The 20,719-nt window shown below is 38.0% G+C and overlaps 1 protein-coding gene across 20 annotated transcripts in view; it reads left to right on the plus strand.

Annotated features, from left to right (window-relative positions):
* Positions 1–19,914, plus strand: part of Pabir2 (PABIR family member 2) — a 43,266-nt gene extending 23,352 nt beyond the window's left edge. For 6 of the 20 annotated variants that reach the window (XM_046467735.2, XM_046467743.2, XM_046467751.2 and 3 more), the window contains one exon: positions 1,261–2,966. In XM_046467735.2, coding sequence (XP_046323691.1) covers positions 1,261–1,330 — 70 coding nt within the window. In that variant the 3' untranslated portion in view covers positions 1,331–2,966. The other 14 variants (XM_046467690.2, XM_046467699.2, XM_058571148.1 and 11 more) reach the window with 8 other exon arrangements.
* The last annotated feature ends 805 nt before the right edge of the window (positions 19,915–20,719 follow it).

Here is a 20,719-nt window from a genome sequence, read left to right on the forward strand (position 1 = left end):
CCAAATATGAGGATGTTTAACCTCTTGAGCAGAAGGTCAGGGAACCCTCTCGCAAAAACCATGGCATGCAAGAGAAATGCTTATGAATGCTTATCCTGTGTTGGGACAGTCTGCTGCCTGTTGTGGGTGGGGGAATTCACAAATGATACAAAACCTTGAAAGTTTGTCTTTCAGGGTTTATGTGAATATCATTTCACAGGTTAGTTCATTGCTGTTGCTTTTATGCTTTTTATTATTTACAAATGCTCCACTGATGCGTGAGTCTTTGAAACCGTGTCGTTGCATGTATGTTTACCCTGATAGCTGCATTTGCTTATAATTCTTTTTGCTTTGTCCTCAGTTCAGATATTTTGGATGGCAGTAGTAGAAGCAGTGGCTTATCCTCAGACTCACTGGCTACAGGCAGTGTTCCTGCACAGTCTCCAGTAGCATGCTCCAATTCATGCTCCTCATTCATCTTGATGGATGATCTCTCAGCCAAGTGACTTAACCATTTCTGACTCAGTGCTTTTTAACTGCCGTTTCCCACATGAAATATTCAGTGAGGAACGCAGAGAACTTTGATCCATAATGAGGATTGAAGTTTGACAGATGTCAGTCATTCTGATGCTGTTATTTGGGGGGTATCTCTCCCCTCTAAAGTTTAATTACTTACTATCATGTCTGTTTTTGTCGATCTCATTTTGCATTTAATGACTAAATCTTAAAATACCGATTTTTGATCACTTTGCTTTTCTTAAGTGCCTCAAAGAGCACCTTCTTTCAAGTCTATGTGCTTAAGGGAGGCACTGATGTGGACTTGCTATCATGGTTGTTTTCCCTAGCAGTGATGTGATCAAGTTGATCAGAAATTCTCTTGCTTGAGAGATTTTTCTGTTGTTGTTCTTTGTCAACTACATGGTTTCCAATCCCTTTATTTCCCAGCAATATGCCAATTGCTTTTGAACAGAGTAAATTTTTAGTTTTCTGCATTAGCTTAAAGTGCATTATTTTGTTTTCTTTTCCTGTTTGAGCTGCTGCTTACTTGCCATTTCTCACAGAGGGGAAGAAATGCCTAGTTGCTTCCATCACTATCCTTGTTGCTTCTGTGCTAGTGGAGTGTATGATGAGAGGATCAATTTTAGTGCTGAGAATGTAAATGAACTTCAGGATACCTATGTTAGTCACCCCAGGTTCTTATGACTTTGCTGCCACAGTTGATAATTCTCCTCCCAAACCTGTTGTCCTGAGGAATATATAAAATATTGTTGATATTTCTAGGTGGTGTTATCAAGGAGAAGAAATTCCTGCCTTGACCAGATGTGTGGAGCATCTACAAATGAATGAATAATGTATTTGCATACAAAGCAAGTGGTCCTTGGAGCTGTCAGTGTCTCCGGTGGTATTATGAGGCCTTAGGTGCCTTGGGGTACATTGTCGTGCTGTAAGGGATGTATATCCTAAGGTAGTGTGGAAAAAGGAGGCTTTATGTGTGTGATAGCCACATACTATTTCAGTTGCTGCTTTTTTCTGATTTCTTTGTGTCATTGGATTTGTTTGTTTTGTCATGTGGTGACTGGTGTTTTGGCTATTGTGTTGCTTCCAGAGTCGGAATCCAGTTTGTGTACATACTGCCTTATAGTAAAGGCAGTTAAATCTCTATGAGAAAGCTTTTAGGAGCTGAAAAAGTCAATGTTATTGTGTATTCTGCTTTTAAGAAGCTGTTTGAGCTATAAAAACTGTACCTACTAGTAAGTACGAGGTACCATGTTATTTAATTTTTACAAAAGGAAATGTGTGGCTGAGCTATTTAGGAAATCTGAGTGTACTCTCTTGTTATGTTATTTATGAATTATACCATGTAAAATGTCGTGTTCTTTTCATCTTCAGACATTGTGGTTGGATTGTCTCTGTCTAATATGCACATTGCCTGCTAGGATCATGCTATTCCATTTTTTAAATGAATGTAAGAAACAAAAACTACTGCACTTGTGTCTTTTGAAGGCAAAGATCCTTGGATTTTAAAGGAAGATGGTGTGCTTTGAAGGCACCCCCAGACTAGCAATAGCAGATTGCTATCGAAGGGAAACCTGTTTTCTTCCAATTATTAGAGAACTTCACTTAGCTTGCAGTAGTTCTATTAAAGAATTAGATGTGTCCTTTATTTTAAATTGTAATCACTGCCATCACAGCCACTAAGAGCTTTTGTTCCTGTGTTGCTTTCGCCTATGCAAAGGCCAAAAACCCTTCGAAACTAATGCCACTGTCCCCTTGTGTGCCATCTTAAAGACAAATCTCTTTGATGGTACTCGGTATATCTATTCTGTTTGTAAAAGAACCATGTTAAGATGTTTTTGCTCCTATAATGATAATGGTTTTGTCTTTCAGGAGATTTGTCCACCTTCACTCTACTGTCTTCTTTGCCTTAAAGGGACACTCTTGGGTTCAAATGTAGGAATGTTAGGAGAGAACCTTTGAAATGTGATGATATTTAAATATATTTTTTGAAATCCAGTGGTGGGCTAGAGCAGGAAATTGAAATTATTCCAGTGGTATGAGAACTGAGAGGCAAGATGATTCATTTTAAGGTTCATTTTCAGTTTTTATTCTTTAAATGGACTGAAACATTAGGTTTGTGCAGGGATTGTTTTGAAATTAATAAAAGACAGACATATGCTAGCCCACAGATGAGCTTTCTTGACAGTACCCCTTTATTTTTATATAAAGTCTAATATTTGAAAAGTGGTTATTGTTATAAAGTAAAATTCCCTCTTCCTATTCTAATACTATATCATATATTTCAAGCTTCTATTTGAAAACAAGTACAAGAAGTTGTAAGATAATCCTACAGATACTGTTTGACTTATAATCACTGTTTCATGACAACTGCTTTTGGAATAATAGAATAATAATAGAAAGTTTTGTGAAATGCTGGCCTTGCATATATCTTAGAATGCAAATTTAATAAAGTGTGTACATGCATAAAATATAGTGTTTTAAAAGTCTATCTCTTTTATTCTTCTTGATAATTGTTTTCTGCTCCATATTCCAAAAGTCCATTCTCTGTATCTAATGTCAAGTCAAGTTTTGTGTTAAAAGGTATCAAGAACACAAAGAAATGATAGCTATATTGAAGTTGGGGCTGTTTTCCCAAACAAAGAAAAACCTCCACACATAATCTGTCAAAAATTCAAGAGTGTTTTGTGGAATTTGACAATTTAGAAGGTTCTTGCCAGGGTCACACATATTTTTTACTTGTTTTCAATTTCTCTTTTTATGTTTTTTACATATTTATAAGTCTTTAAATTATTTTTTGAACAAGACAGGGAGATATGTAAATAGGCAAAAATAAAGCCTTTCATTCCTGACTTGGGTCATAAACCCTTGATTTTATTTTCAGTTTTTAAAAAGTCAATGGATTACTTTATTTAAAAAAAACTTTACATTTTGAAATAATTTCATATTTGTAAAAATCTTACGATCGCCCAAAGAAATTCCATATATCCTTCTCCCAGCTGCCCCCATTGTTAACATTCAACCACATTTGCTTTATCATTTTGTGTGTGTGTGTGTGTGTCTGTGTATACCATCCAAGAATAAATTGCAAACATGAGACTTCATTACCCATAAATGCTTCAGTGTAAATTTCCTAAAGACAACGACATTCTGCATAAACCATATTAGAACCATCAAAATCAGGAACTTAATGTTGATGCAAAATTGCCATCAAATCTGCAGACCCATTCCAATTTTGCCTGTTCCCAATAATCCTTTTTTTAGCAGAAGGAAAAGAATAAACAATTTTTTTTCTTGGCCAGGATTTAATCTAGACTTCTGTTACACTTGGTCATTATGTGTCCTTAGTGTCCCCCAATCTGGAAGTCCCTCAGTCTTTCCCTGTCTTTTATCAACTTTAAATTTTTGAAAAGTACTGGTCAGTTATTTTGTAAAATATTCCTTGGTTTGGGTTTAACTGTTGTTTCCTCATGATTAAATTTAGGTTTTGCATTTTGGAAAGAAATACCATGGAAGTGATGCCGTGTTCTCAATGTATCATTTTAGGATGTACGTGGTGTTATTTTGTCCCGTTAGTAGCTGTTCACCTTGATCCTTTGGTTAAGGAGGTGTCTACCATGTTTCTGCACTGTACAATTATGTATTTTGTAATTCCATTTACTGATAGTGAGAAACCTGGTTCCTTTTATCCTCAATGTAATTCCTCCTCTATTCTATATGTCACCAATTTCCTACCTGGCCAGCCACCACTCAGACTGCCTCCTTGGCCCAACCATCTCCTTGGATCTGACCCTGTTGCCCTACTGCCCTGGCTGCCTCTAAGGAAGGAAGGGAAAAAGGGATAAGGTCTAAATTACTCATTTTAAATATTCTTACTTCACACCCATTTCAACCTCTACCTCTAAGCTCCTTTTCTTCTGTTTGATTACAGCTCAAGAATTTCTTATATGCATTAATTTAATGAATATTTATTGAGCTCTGTGCTGGGAAGTGTAAATGCAGAGTAAGTTCATGCCTTCAGGGAGACCAGAATGGTAGAATAAATGGAATTACACTGACCATTCGAGGCTCTGATGAGACCATATTGGGAGCACAGAGTGAGAACATGGTCTGGGATACTGGGATGTTTCCCAGAAAAGGGACCACTGAAGCTGAATTGTGAAGAACATACTTGAGTGGATGTAGGAATCAGGTAGAGGGAAATACGATACAGGCAAGAAGAGACCAAGGCACTATTAAAAGAAATTCCAGTAATTTGGTAATAGGAGAAATGAGGCTGGAAAGGGAAACAGAGGCCCTGTGGTCTTTGAGGATTGGAAGTCTAACTTAAGTGGGTGGAAGCCCTGGGTGTAGACTTAAGCAGGGAGTAAGTGAGGGGTGGAAATTCTAATAAGCATCAACATTTAGGAGTCAGGTTGAAGAACAGATGGTAGCAAGAGAGGTGGGAGGAAAATCTACAGAATATCACTAGATGAAGTGAAGCTAAGGAGGGAGTGGTCTACCAGTTCAGTTAGATGTAAATTGAAAATTTCTCGATGGATCTGATGATTAGGTCCCTGAGAGACTCAGTGTATTTCTAGTGGGTGAATTGAATTGCAGTGGCTTGAATAAACAGGGGTTCAGGATATTTATGTCATTAGCATATGTAGTCTATGTCCAACATCTTCTAACCTCCTTCACCTTTTTTCCCAATACTTGTTCCATTACAGTACAAATTCCTGTTTTTTTTCTTGCACCTTCAGTGGCTAGTGCTGTATCTGAAATGGAATAGTTACTCAATAAAATTTTGTTAAAGAATAACCCACACTCTAACCCATAGGGGGAGCTGAAAGAAAATCCCTCCAACCTATAATGGAAGTTGAAAGAGTGTCACTCGAACCTATAGAAGGAGCTGAAAGAAAATTACAAGGGAATGTTAACCTATAGGAGAAGCTGAAAGAAAATCTCCCGGGAAGTATTAACCACACGCTCTAACCTCTAGGAGGAGCATCAAGCCGCGTCTTCCAGACATTCCTGAGGAAAACTTGCATGAGGAGTTTTCGTCAAGGAGTTCCACCCCTAGGTAATATTTATTATTATATACCTAATACTTACCTTCTATCTGGGGCACGTGATATTAGCTTTCCATTTATGATAGTGATATGAAGTTATCTATTAAAATAAATTTAGCAGATAACTCTTTTAAATACATATATTTAAAAAACAGACATAGCAAAGAAAAAGTTGAAGCATCTTAAATGAACAGTGAGTGACAGATATGGCCAAAATCTTAGAAGTAAAATACATGTACGAACTTCGATTGAGGGAAATACTGGAGCCACACTGGTGTATGGAACTGTTGTGAAGAAATGAAAAGCTGTTGAATCTATGTGGAATGCTCTTTTGGGGCTCCTCTTTAGAGTCTCTCTTTTTGAGATTCTGCTCTTTCCATCTATGAAGTGTGATAAGAGAGGTATCTTTAGCTTCTCAAAAGACGCCTGCTCTTGTTTTCAAAGACAAGAGGGAACTTGGGTGGGGCTCAAGGAAAAGGGGCCTAAGGAGTCTGTCAGGCCTGGTTTGCTTACTTATATCTCTGATGAAAGGAGAGCTAAGGTCAGAACATATCCCTTAGAGAAAGAAGCTTCTAGTCGTGTCTCTGAGGCTTCGACGCAAAAGGAATTTGTATCCAGCTCCCCTAGTTACTACACTGAAATTTGGAGTGACAGCTCAGTGAGGTGTTTATTTGTGGGAATCTGTACTGTAGGCGCTTATCTCCCTCCAGAACCTGTGGGGTCAGGATTGGAGGAGGAACTTTGGTTATGGGTGGAGGGTTAAGAATTTTAGGATTTGTAATCCTGACCATGTGTGTTTCCTCCTCAGAGACAAAATTAACATTCCATAGTGTTTTCAACTTATTTTCCTTTTTCTCAAGAGTTTTTTTCTTTATTCATTTTTAAATTATGAAAATGAATTAGATTATGAATATGGAGAAAAGCTCATTATAAAAAGTTCAAACCTCATAGATATATTCAAGGTAAAAAGGGAACAGCTCCGCTAACCACCTTCTCGTGTTATATTATAGTTTGATTTGTGTAACTTATTATCTTTTTCTGTACATATTGAAACATAATTATAATAGATGCACATGCACATTTTAAAACTTTTTTGTACCGGGGATTAAACCCAGGGGAGCTTCACCACTGAGCCACATCTCCAGTGCTTTTTAAAAAATATTTTATTTAGAGACAGGATCTTGCTAAGTTACTTAGGGCCTCACTGAGTTGCTGAGGCTGGCTTTCAACTCACAATCTTCCTGCCTCAGCCTTCTGAACCATTGGGGTTACAGGTATGTGCCACTTCACTTGATATAAACATTTTTGGAGTGTAACATACATACAAAAAAAAATATACAGCTTGAACTAATCACAAATTGGATGTTATATGGAATGTTCTGTGTGACGTAGGTAATGGTTACATGGGTTTATTCAATTTGTGATCATTCTTAGAGAGTGAATGGCTTGGAAATGGGATTGGGGGGTGCTTAAAGAGTTCTAGAATGGGCTGGGGATGTGGCTCAAGTGGTAGCACACTTGCCTAGCATGTGTGAGGCACTGGGTTCGATTCTCAGCACCACATAAAAATAAAATAAAGATATCGTGTCCACCTAAAACTAAAAAATAAATATTAAAAATATATTTAAAAAAGAAAGAGTTCTAGAATGTACTATGTAGACCTGGGACATGTTCAAATAGGTTTATCCAACTTGCAATCTTTCTTGGCAAATGACTGGAAGTGAACATTAGGGGGCGCTTAAAGAGTTCTGGAATGTTCTGTATAGACCTAGATGATGGTTAAAAAGGTTTATTCAGTTTGTTGAGAGTGACTGGAAGTGAGACTTCAGGGATGGAGGTGGGTTTGGTGGTGTATGCCTGTAATCTCAGTGACTCGGGAGGCTGTGATAGGAGGATCACAAGTTTGAGGCCAGCCCCAGCAACTTAGCAAGGATCTATCTCAAAAGAAAAAGATCTGGGGATATAGCTCAGTGGTAAAGGGCCTTTGAGTTCAATCCCCAGTAACCCTTCCCCCTCAAATGTTCAGGAATGTTCTGAGTATTAAATATGTTTATTTAGTTTATAAGTGTCAGTAGAGAATGAATAACTGCAAGAGGGCATTAGGGAGTTCTTTAAGAGTTCTAGAATGTTGTAGGTTAAGCTTGTTGATGATTTATGAGTTTATTTTTAGCAACTGGATAATACTTTCTTTGTGAATATTCCATAATTTAATCTTCAATTGATTGTCATTTATGTTCTTTATTATTTATTAGTATACACAAATAAACATTCCTATATGTTTGTTTGCCCTGAAAGTATTTCTGCAGGAGAGATTCTTAGAAGTGATAAATTTCAAGGTCAAAGGGTATACATTTTACTCATTATTTTCCTTTTGGAAAGTTAAGACAGTATAAAAAATTCTAACAGCAAAACGGGTATACAGGGAAAAGTTAGTTTTCCTCCTATTTTTTTTTTTTTTTTTTGGTACTGGGCATTGAACTCAGGGGCACTCGACCACTGAACCACATCCCCAGCCCTGTTTTGTGTTTTATTTAGAGACAGGGTCTTACTGAGTTGCTTAGTGCCTCACTTTTGCTGAGAGTGGCTTGGAACTCCCGATCCTCCTGTCTCAGCCTCCCAAGCCACTGAGATTACAGGCGCACACCACTGTGCCTGGCTAGTTTTCCTCCTATTCTTGACCCCCTCCCAGACCTATCAGATCCTTCCTTGGAAGCAAACAGTGTTATAAGAGTCTGGCAAGTTCTTACAGAGATAGTCTATGCATTGCATATGCAGTTATATATTTTTATAGGCACTGCTGAAAGCCATCTTTCCACCCTACCAAGATTGTACCAATATATAATCTCGCCAGTAGGATATAAGTTTCCTATCCTTTCAAGAGATGATTCCAGGGTTTTGGAAAGATTTGAGAAAAGAACAGATTTTATTCATTCATTCTTTGGAAATACATGCTTCAAAATTCAAAAGATACAGAAGGTCTCCCTCCCCACCTTTATTCCCCAGCAACAATGGCTCCTCTCCCCCAAAGCAATTGTTTTCAGTTCTTGTGCACCCTTACAGAAAAGTTTACATGTGTGAAAAGTCTATATATTCTCTTTCCTAAAATTTTACACGAATGGTAGCATATTTGTGTGAGCCATTACAGCATAACCTCTTCCTAACTTTTTCCCCTCAAAATCACAAGTTACTTAAAATAGCAATTGTGCATTTTTTCTCATGAGTCTGTGGGTAAGCTGGATGGTCCTACTGTTGAGGGCCAGGGTCAGCTGATGATCTTAGCCAATTAGTTGATAAATCATTTGGGGGCTGGTTTGTCTAGAATGACTTCAGCCAGGATTAGCCAGCTCTACTCCATAGGGTCTCAGCCTCCAGCAGTCTAGGCTGAGCTTGTTCTCATTGTGATGTCAGGGTTCCACAAGAACAGAAGAAGCACACACAAGGCCTCTGGAGGCCTATTCTATTGTCCAAAAGCAAGTCACAAGCTAGCCCAGATTCAAGGGATGCCAGGACTACAAAGTTTTGGAGGGTTAATTAAGAGGGAAAGAACCAGCACCATTTACTCCTTCAAATACAATAGGTTTTTCCCTTTTTCCTGTACCTTAATTTTTTTTACCTAATACTGAGCCTTGGAAATTATTTTATAGTTCACAAAGGATTTCTTCGATTTTTTTAAAAAATATTTTTTAGTTGTAGTTGGACACAATACCTTTATTTTTATTTATTTATTTTTATGTGGTGCTGAGGATCGGACTCAGCACCTTGCACATGCTAGGTGAGCACTCTACCACTGAGCCACAACCCCAGACCCAGCTTTTTCATATATATATATATATATATATATATATATATTTTAAATTTAGTTGTAGATGGACACAATACCTTTATTTTATTTGTTTATTTTTATTTGGTGTGGGGGATTGAACCCAGAGCACCTCACACATGCTAGGCCAGTGCTCTACCACTGAGCCACAACCCTGTCCTCTCCATTTCATTTTTTAAATATTTTTTAGTTGTTGATGGACTTTTATTTTCTTTATTTGTTTATATACAGTGATGAGATTCAAACCCAGTGCCTCACACGTGGTAGGTAAGTGCTCTACCCTGAGCCATAGCCCTAGCCCTCCATTTTATTTTGATAATCTCCTAATGAAGGAAATTTATATTGCTCTCAAGCTTTTGCTTTTGTCTAACAATGTTGTAATTAGTAGCTTTGAACATATGTCAGATAAATTCTAAAAGCAAAAGAACCAGGTCAATGGGCGTGTGTTTATAATGTTGATAGATATTTTCAAATTTAATTTTAATTTTTTATCCTTTTAGTTAGAAACATGTCAAATCTAAGCTGGGTGTGGTGGCACATGCCTATAATCCCAGCGGTCGGGGAGGCTGAGACAGGAGAATTTCGAGTTCAAATCCAGCCTCAGCAAAAGTGAGGAGCTAAGCAACTCAGTGAGACCCTGTCTCTAAATAAAATACAAAATAGGGCTGGGGATGTGGCTCAGTGGTCAAATACCCCTGAGTTCAATCCCCCGTACTCTTTCCCCAAAAACATGTCAAACCTATATAAACGTTGAAAGAATAATATAATAAGCACCCATATATGCTTCATCAAGCTTAAATACTTGTTAATATTTTGCCACATTTATTCTCTTCCCCATATATATCACAATATACATCACATGCTATGTAGGTATACATAGTTTATGTACCATTTGAAATTAAATTGCAGATCAAGACAGTTTTTCAGCTTGTATTGCCTAAAAGCAAGTGTTTGCCTACATAATCACAATATCATTAGCATACCTAATAAATTTAAGATTGACATTCACAGCCTGTATTCATATTGTTCAAATTATCCCAATAATTAATATTCTTTTTTAAAAAAATTTTTGGGGGTGTAGTGAGTATTGAGCCCAGAGGTGCTCTATCACTGAGCTACATTTCCAGTTCTTTTTGTTTTTAGACAGGGTCTCTCTGAATTGTCCAGGCTGATCTGGAATTTGCAATCCTGCAGTTTTAGCCTCCCAGGTTACTGGGATTACAGGTGTGAGCCACTATACCTGGCTGCCCCAATAATTTTTTTTTGTACTGGCAGTTGAACCCAGGCCATTGAGATGATCACTGTCCTTTTTATTTTTTATTTCAAGGCAGGGTCTCGTTAAGCTGCTGAGGGTCTCACTAATTGCTGAGTCTGGCTTCACACTTGTGATCCTCCTGTCTCAGCTTTCCAAATTGCTGGGATTACAGATATGCACCATTGCACCTGGCTGTCCCAGTAATTTTCTTTATGCCTTTTTTTTAAATTGAGGAGCCAAAATTCGGGATCAAAGTCATACAAGTACATTTACTTACCATGTGTCCAGTTTTATTTTATACAGAACAGGTTCCTACTTTTTTCTCCCATCTTTCATGAAGTAATCATTTTCAAGAGTCTGGGCCAGTTGTCTTGTGTAATATCCTGTAATTTGGATTTGTCACATTGTTTTTTCATCATGATTAGAGTCAAGTTAAACACTTTTGGCAAGAATACCACATTGGTGATTCCCATTGCATCACATCAGGAGGTTAATTTGTCCCAATTGTGATGCCAAGTTTGATCACTTAGTTAAGGTGGTATCCTCCAGATTTTTATTGTAAGGGTATCCTTTCTCTCTTTGTAATTAGTATCATAGTAATGTTAGAAAGTTATTGTTACTGTATAAGTGTCCTGTTGCCCAATAAGTTTCACCCATTTTACATTTTGACCCCCTACCTGAATCTTTTTTTTTTTTTTAAGATGGTGGTATTTTCTTAGTTCTGTCATTCCTTCCACATTTACTAGGTAACACTTTTCCATTAAGAAAGATGACCCCCATCTTTTTCCATATCACTTCAAATTTATAAAAATTATTCAACCAGGTTATAACATTGATTTATTGTGCTATAACACATTGAATGATGTACTGGTGCATGAATAGACAGACCAATGGAATAAATCTGAAAGTTCAGAAATAGTCTCAAGTATATATGAAAAGTTAATATGTAATAAACGTATACCCAAATCATTTGACAAAGATGAACTTTTTAGTAGGGTGGTAACTGGAATTGAACTCAGGAACAGTCAAACACTGAACCACATTCCAAGCCCTATTTTCTATTTATTTAGAGACAGAGTCTCACTGAGTTACTTAGTGCCTCGCCATTGCTGAGACTGGCTTTGAACTTGCCATCCTCCTGTCTTAGCCTCCTGAGTGGCTAGGATTTCAGGCATGTGCTACTGTGCCCGGCAAAGGTGAACTTTTTTTTTAATATTTATTTTTTTTAGTTATAGGTGGGCCCAAGACTTTTATTTTAAGTGGTGCTGAGGATCGAACCCAGTGCCTCACACATGCTAGGCAAGAGCTCTATCTCTGAGCCACAACCCCAGCCCAATGATGAACTTTTTTTTTAATATTTATTTTTTAGAAGTAGTTATTTTGTTTATTTATTTTTATGTGGTGCTGAGGATCGAACCCAGGGCCTCTAACGTGCTAGACTAGCACTCTATTGCTGAGCCACAATCCCAGCCCTCTAATGATGAACTTTTTTTAAAAAAAACATAGTAGAAGCTCTTTTTTAATATTTATTTTTTAGTTTTAGGTGGACACAATATCTTTATTTTATTTTTATGTGGTGTCGAGGATCAAACCCAGTGCCTCGTGCATGCCAGGTGGGTGCGCTACCACTTGAGCCACATCCCCAGCCCTAATGATGAGCTTTTTAATGGATGCTATTAGGATAATTGGATAGTCATTTGTATTATTTGGTGTTCCATACTTCACATCATACCCTGAAATGGATCCTAAAATGGTTATGCATGTAAAAATGAGAATTATATAAATCCTAGGAGAAAATTTAAATTAATTTCTTTATTATTTAAAAAAATTTCAGTTATTGATGGACCTTTATTATATGTGGTGCTGAGAATTGAACCCAGTGCCTCACACATGCTAGAGAAGTGCTCTACCACCGAGCCACAACCCCAGCCCAATTAATTTCTTATAAAAGTATACAAATCACTTAAATTAAGTACATAGGGGCTGGGGTTGTGGCTCAGTGGTAGAGCGCTTGCCTAGCATGCATGAGGCACTAGGTTCAATCCCTGCCACCCTATAAATAATAAATAAAATAAAAGTATTGTGTCCATCTACAACTAAAAAAAGTATTTTTAAAAACCCACTCCACATAATAAGAAATGTGAATATATTTTAAGCACAGTAACTTTGACCATCTGGATCACTCAGGAGGATGGGCAGTGTCAAATTAGGTTGTCCCATTAGGCACTTCTGAATCTCCCTAGGTGTCCCTTTTATGGCCCTTATGCTACTTATAATTATAGTATTTGTTAAATGTCTGTCTTCAATATTACATTATCATATGTATGAGGAGTAACCAAGACTACCGTGTTCATGCTAGTATCCCCTGCTTTGTGTACAAAATGACTGCTCAATTAACATTTGCAGAATGAATGATTAAATTACTGTCTCTTTACATTCACCAATGCAACTTGCCACTTAAGAGTTGAATAAATGAATGAATGAATAACATGGAGGCAAGGAGTCGTCTAGATTCAGATTTCTTTACTTCCACCTCCTTCGCTACTCTTAATTCTTGTCCAGTTTCCATACCACAATCTCTCTCCTAGTTTTCTTTCCTAATTTTATTTTGTTTCTGTTTGTTAACTAAAGTAAAACTTTCAGCAAAGCCCGTATGCATAAAATTTATACCTAGATCAAAACTTGAGGTGCAAGTTTCAAAATGAAATTAGATGTTTGCATATAAATTGCTTGAAAATGTCTTGCTTTCTTATCTTATTCTATATGTGTCTTACGCACCAAAACAAGAACATGGAGAAATAATTTATCATTAAAATCATTCCAACATTTGTTTTCTATTATTGCTAAAACTACTTCCTAGGATTTCATTGCAAACCTACAGTATTTTAGCTTCACTTTTGTGAATTAACTTGGAACTCTTTTATAACTTTGTTTCTTTAAGAAAATGCATCGTAGACACCAGTAAATGTTTGAAATAGGACGCACTTTGTGAATTGGGAGACTGTGTGTTTATGAGTGCCTGTTGATTGGAATTGTTATTGAGCCTGTAAGCAATTGTTTTTTTTTTTTTTTTTTACCACTAGAAATTCCTGATGTTTTTCTGTTACAATTAATTTTCCACATATAGAGTAAGCCGATTTTATATGTTGATTTTTTGACATCAGAAGTTACATGAGTTACTTGATTTCATAAGCCGAGTGAAAACATGCCTTTCCCTAGACCGTCATTATAAAAGGAGGCTCTGGGTAGTATATCCTGTTTTCCCAAATACTGTAATTATAAATTGGTCCAATAAACATTACTTTGAAATTTTGCTCAGTTGAAAGGCACCATGGAAAAATCACATGTATTAGAGCATGTTGAATCTGCAACATATTTTGGAGTTTCAATAGCCTTTATAACATTTTATAGAGTCCCCCACCACCATGGCTTTGATAAATGTTGAGTACAAATTTGAATTGGGACAACTAAGTTTGGGTCAAAATTTAGGTAGCAATCTTTGAATAACTTATTATAAAAGCACTATATATGCCAATTGAAGAATATATGAAAAGTAATGGAAGATAGAAAAAAAGAACAGTTTTAAAGTGAAAATAAAAATCAACATAATTACACCAGGCAGAGACAGCTGTGTGTTTGTGGAATTTTCTACATAATTAAGCATATACTCAATATGCAATATTTCCTTCTTTGCAAAGCACATAAATATTCAGAATATTATTTTAAGAAGTACATTGCCATTCAAGGCATTTAAGTTTTGTGGGTTAGCACAGTACTAAGATGAATGGTTTGAGAATTCTGAGTCTCGAAATCAAGTCATAAGAAGCCCTGTTCCAGTTACCTGCAGATGTCAGTGTGGATCTGAGTGTGAGTCAACAGTTTGTTCCAGGATGTGGTGGGACAGTTGAAGTCTAGTCGTGAAACAGTGGTTGATTTTTCATTTTTATTTTTTTAAACCAGTCGTTTATTAAACAAACACCAGTTCCTAATTAGACGAGAAATATGAGCTGTAAGAGCCTTAAGTGTCTGAGATTTCTTTTCACAAAACTTAAGTAATCATGGACAAATTCTCTAATTACACGGTTCACACAAGATTATGTCCCCTCGTTCCCAGCCCTGATTATTTGACCAGCCTTCCTTCGATGAGTTATAGTGCTAGAGAAGTGGTGTTAAAATTGTTGCACTCACTAAATTTCACCTCAACCCAGATAGCAAGTCTAAGAGTTCCATTATGAGCTGGGTTGGTGTACTTTCTGCTGTTATCATATTTAAACACAAAGTTGGAAAATGATAATCCAACTCCAAAAGAGCATCATTTATGCCATTTCTTGCTTCTCCTCCTTTCTTTTCTACAGGATTCTCTTTTCCTCCAATTTTGCAACAAAAAAGTCAAAATGTTCGTCATGCTAGGAAACTGTCAGAGACTTGCAGTGCCTCATTATGTCAAAACACCAATGTTTCCTGGGCCACCACACGAATCTACCATCTGTTTCATGAGCTCACAAGCTTCCTCTCAACTATAATTTGCTATATATATTGGTACATAAATTGTTGGTAGCTTATGTTTACCCAGTAACAGAATCTGTTTGGCAGAATGGTATGGGAAAGGCGTCTTTGTGGAGAAAAATTTTCTTTTTCTTTTTCTCTCTCTCTCTTTCTTTCTTTCTTTCTTTTAAACAGCAGTTTCACTCCAGTCTCTTTCTCTTTTTTAAAAATATTTTTATTTTATTTATTTATTTATATATAGGGCTGAGGATTGAACCCAGTGCCTCATGTGTGAGGGGCAAGTGCTCTACCACTGAGCTATAGCCCCAGCCCCTTCTTTTTCTTTCTTAAAGAAAACTCTTTTCTTTCTTTTTTTTTATCTACAATTGTTTTTCTTCAAATGTAGAAAAAGTGATGTGCTAGCCCCAATAATCTGCCTTTTATATTATTTTAATTCAAATTGCCTAGTAAGTAGTTCTCGCTTTGGGAGTTATTTTTGCTATGCTGGTTATCTCCGTACATAACCAAATGCCCTCTTAAATTTGTTTTTCTTTTATAAGCAAACTTCGTACAAATCACTGTGAAAAACTGCCTTGACCTTGTAGCTGTAAAAGATCACAGCGTTTTGGGACTTCCCACATCTGTCTAATGTAAATTTCTGCTGTTTTTCCAGTGTTCTTAGTGTCACTTACGGGTTTTGAATGTTGAATTTACATTTCAAGAACATTGGTCAGGGCCTGGCGTTCTTGAACTGTAACAGAATCAAACCTCCTGCACGTTGCCTTGTCAGCATGACTTTAATTTTCATGTAGCTGAATGAGCTATATATTTCTACCTACCCACTTTCTTGTCTTTCTAATCAGCCGACCAGTGTGTATGCTGAAAGTCACCCCCCCAAAAAAAAAAGGTAGAAAATTCTGACTTCCCTTCCCATTAGTTCTAGACATCATATACTGTTAGAGGCTGTAGTGTACTTCATGTGTAGGCTTTGAGAAGGGAAGGAGACTGTCGTTCTGTCACCTTCCTTCATGTAACACCAAAGTGTAATTTATGCAGGCTTATTGCATGATTTTTTTTTAAGGTACCAGGGATTGTACTCAGGGGCACTCGACCACTGAGCCACATCCCCAGCCCTATTTTATATTTTATTGAGAGACGGGGTCTCACTCCATTGCTTAGTTCATTGCCTTTGCTGAGGCTGGCTTTAGACTCGCCATTCTCCTGTGTCAGCCTCCTGAGCTGCTGGGATTACAGACGTGTGCCACCATGCTCAGCTATTGCATGATATTTTGCCTTTGTGAAAGTGACTGGTTTTCCATTATGGTCTACATCTATTGCATAGGTTTCTATAAAGAAGCAGTGCAGGGATTATTAACCCACTCCCCACTCTGAAACAAAAAGAGAAGAGATGAAAAGGAAAAGAACTTCTATGTTGTGCTGGAGTTGTAGCTCAGTGGTAGAGCACTTCACTAGCACATGTGAGGCAGTGAGTTCAATCCTGAGCACCACATAAAAATAAATAAATGTATTGTGTCTTAGCTACAACTAATAAATAAATAGATAGATTGATGATAGTTAAAAAGAACTTCTACGTCATCCTGAGATTTTTTGTTTGTTTGTTTTTGGTACTAGGGATTAAACCCAGGGGTGCTTAACTACTGAGCCACATTCCCAGTCCTTTTTATTTTTTTTTTTTATTTCAAGACAGGGTCTCACTAATTGCTGAGGCCTGCTTGAAGTTGCGATCCTCCTGCCTTAGCTTCCTGATCTGTGGGCTTTCCAAGCATGTGCTACCATGCCCGGCTTTCATCCTGAGACTTTAAAACTTGTTTTAAGATTAAGGCAGCCGCTGGGCCTGGTGGTGCACGCCTGTAATCCCAGCACATCTGGAGGCTGAGGCGGGAGGATTGTGAGTTCAAAGGGAGCCTTAGCAACTCAGAGAGGCACTTAGCAATGCAGCGAGACTCTGTCTTTAAGTAAAATATTTAAAAAGTGCTGGGGATGTGGCTCAGTGGTTAAATGCCCCTGTATTTAATCTCTGGTACCCCTCCCTGCAAAAAGAAAAAATTATGGCAGGATTATTATATATGCAGAGTTCCTTTGGCCACACCATCCCATCTTTTCATTTTGTAGTCTTTGTTACCACCTCCCCAAGTCCCCAACTCTTTACGTGCAGGTCTCTCTCTCCCTGACAATACAGACTCTTAGGGGTGGACAGGTTGCTTCTTCTGGAATTAAATGGCCTCTACTGTGTTGCAAAACATAGGCATTAGCTGGGATGGGGAAACAGATTTCTTTGTGTCCCTAGGGGCATTGATAATAGAATCATCTTTTTCTTGGTTGGTACTCTTGAAGCAATGCCAGTCATGTAGGTCAATTAGCAGCTTTAGCTATGAGATTGAGACCAATTTTCTTTCTTTTATTTTTCTTTTCATTACTCTCAATTATCTTCTTTTGAGACCCATTTTCATAGAGCAGGTAGATAAAGGCAAAAGAGAGAAGGTCAAACCATCAGAGGAGGGCTGGCAGAGGACTGGGATTTGGGCACAGAAGGGAAAAGTAGGATCAAAGATCCTGGAATAGTGAATGATCAAGGAGGAAAACGTTATCATACTAAACCAGCACTTCTTCAGCAATGGTGATATGCCAGGGACAAGAAGTGGGTGGAACAGGTCAGAGGACGAATTTTAGGAGTTTGATGACTGAAAAAAAAAATGGTATAGGATGCCCCAGAAGTCTTTGGTGACTATTTCTGTATAGAAGTTAAGGAGGTGCAATGGCATATACCTGTAACTCCAGCAGTTCAGGAGGCTGAGGGAGGAGGATTACAAGTTCAAAGCCAGCTCAGCAGAACTCAGTAAGACCCTGTCTCAAAATAAAACATTGAAGAGGACCAAGAAAGGAATGTAGTACTCATTCTGAAAGTTTCGTGGCATTCAAAAAACTGGCAGCTAGAGAAGTAGGAGGGTCCCTTGTAAAACAGTCGTCAATGTTGCTACTGTCATTGTGGATAATGCATTTGTCTGCCTGATATTGAGTAGATACTGACATGGGAAAAAAATCAGAGGACTCCCCTGAGCAGTGCTCAAACAGAACTTTCTGTGATGATAGTAATGTTGTCCATTTGTGATGTCCCATGAAGTAGCCACTAGCCACACATGACTGTTGAAAACTTGAAATGTGGCTAGTGTGATTAAGAAACTGAATTTTTAGTTTAATTTAAATTCTTTCCCATGTAAGCAGCCACACATGGCTAGTGGCTATTATAATAGGATATCACAGGTCTATAGGGAGGGGTAAATGTGGGAGTGAGAAAGTGAGAAGGGAAGAAATATAGAGCAGAGTGGGAGATGATAATTTAGGGAGTAGTCAGGGGAAAAAAAAAACTTCATCTGGTAAGAAAGGCTTTCACATCTCCAGTAGCTAAATACTATCAGTTTTTCAACAACCAAATTGTCAAGTTTGGAGGAAGATTTGGGTACCTGAGGAGAGAGATTGGAATACTTAAAAGTATAAGGGATGACTGGGCAGTGGTGGGAGCCCAGCCACAGTTGTCAATATCAGTGTGTAGTGTGCCAAGTCTAAGGGGCCTGACATGGGTCTAATTAGTACTAGGCCAAATGGGTGTGATTCCATAGAATGTCCTTTCTAGAGCCAGGTGCAATGGCATATACCTGTAATTCCAGCAGCTCAGGAGGCTGAGGGAGGGGGATTACAAGTTCAAAGCCAGTTCAGCAAAACTTAGTAAGACCCTGTCTCAAAATAAAACATAAAAGGTTTGGGGATGTGGCTCAGTGGTTGAGTGCCCTGGATTCAATCCCTGGTACCAAAAAATTAAAAAATTAGTTTCTGAAATAAAATAATAATAATAAAACTAAAATTAGTTTATTATGCTGTCTAAGCTTAGAAAGGTATGTTTAAGTTTATCCCAAGAGCTTTGTTACTCTACCTTAAATATTTCTTGGTAAATTCCATTTTTTTTCTGGTAAATTAAGCCTTGATACTGTACAGTATATTTGAAGGAATCTCACCAGACAGGTTGGGCCCCTTCTGCCTGGGTGATATTTGGTTAGGGTGATCTGCCAGATTCCACTGCTTGCTCTCCTTTTGATGTCAAAGCTGTGGGGCAACTCACCCACCCATCTCTGGTGGTGGCAGTAGAAGTGGAGGGGGGCTTCCTTCTAGCTATAAAAATCATAGCATTGTATAAAACCATTGCTATTTCACTAGCACAGTTTCCAGATGTTCTGTGGGTGGGAGGTAGGGTCAGGAGATGCTTATTGCAATATAGACTCTATCTGTAGAGAAGAAGAAAATAAAAGAGATGAGCATATAGGAATGGAAATTGATCAACTAGGATTTTTCTGTATGTTTCAAAGAATTAGGAACTGAAGAAGTTTATTTTTTTTAAACTCCAGGTGTTAGACAATTTAAAATCTTGATTGTTTTAAATGGAAATATCTCGTTAAACTTAAAATTTTAACTTCCAAAAAAAGTACATCCTTTGGCTGACTAGATAATCCTGTGGACATTTCCCTGTAAGGCTTTGATTTCTTGTTTTCATTGCAGTCTAACACCCCTGGAAGAGGCTGATTTGTGTCCAAAGCTCATGATGAACAATCCTGATTAGAACTCTTCCTCTGACGTTAAGATTTAAACTGAAGCTGAGTGCAGTGGAGTATCCCTGTAGTCCCAGCTCCTTGAGAGGCTGAGAAAGGAAGATCGATCGCTTGAGCCCAGAAGTTCAAGACCAGCCTTGTCAACATAGTGAGATTCTGACTCAAAAAAATATATTAAATTGAACCCAATGTTGTCTCATTTTATATATTCCAGTGGTCAACAAAAGGTCAACACAACCATTCTTGATAGTTCCAGTTAGGACTTTAAAGAGAAATCAAACAGATGTTGGATCCTCAACTTGCAATATCAGACCTAGGGAACTGACTAGTCAATTGTTTCATCTGTCAAAAAACATGATCTGGGCCGGGTGTGGTGGCACACACCTGTAATCTCAGTGGCTTGGGAGGCTGAGGCAGGAGGCAGGAGGCAGGAGGATCGAGGGTTCAGAGCCAGCCTTAGCAACTTAGCAAGGCCCTAAGCAACTCATTGAGATCCTGTCTCTAAATAAAACACAAAATAGGACTGAGGATATGACTCAGTGGTTAAGGACCCCTGGGTTCAATCCCCAATACCCCCCCCCCAAAAAAAATTGATCTGTACTAGGCATGGTGGTGCAAACCTGTAATCCCAGTGGCTCTGGTGGCCAAGGCAGGAGGATGGCAGGTTCAAAGTCAGCCTCAGCAACTTATTGAGCCCCTAAGCAATTCAGTGAGACCCTGTCTTCAAAATTTAAAAAATAAATAAAGGGCTGAGGATATGGCTCAGTGGTTAAGTGCCCCCCTGGGTTTGATCCCCAGTATACACAGACAGGCAGACACACACACACACACACACACACACACACACACACACAAATAAAGGTGATCTGGTATAAGATACCAAGGTGTTTCCCCATTTAAGCCCTGATACTGGGATAATTCAGCCTGTTTGAGTAACCAAACAGGTTACTACAACCAAAGAAAGCCTAACATTGGTGATGAGTTGGAGCAAGGA

Source organism: Marmota monax, unplaced genomic scaffold (assembly GCF_021218885.2).
Source record: "Marmota monax isolate L192 unplaced genomic scaffold, Marmota_monax_Labrador192_F-V1.1 WCK01_AAM20220418_F8-fsc00054, whole genome shotgun sequence".
NCBI lineage: Eukaryota > Metazoa > Chordata > Mammalia > Rodentia > Sciuridae > Marmota > Marmota monax.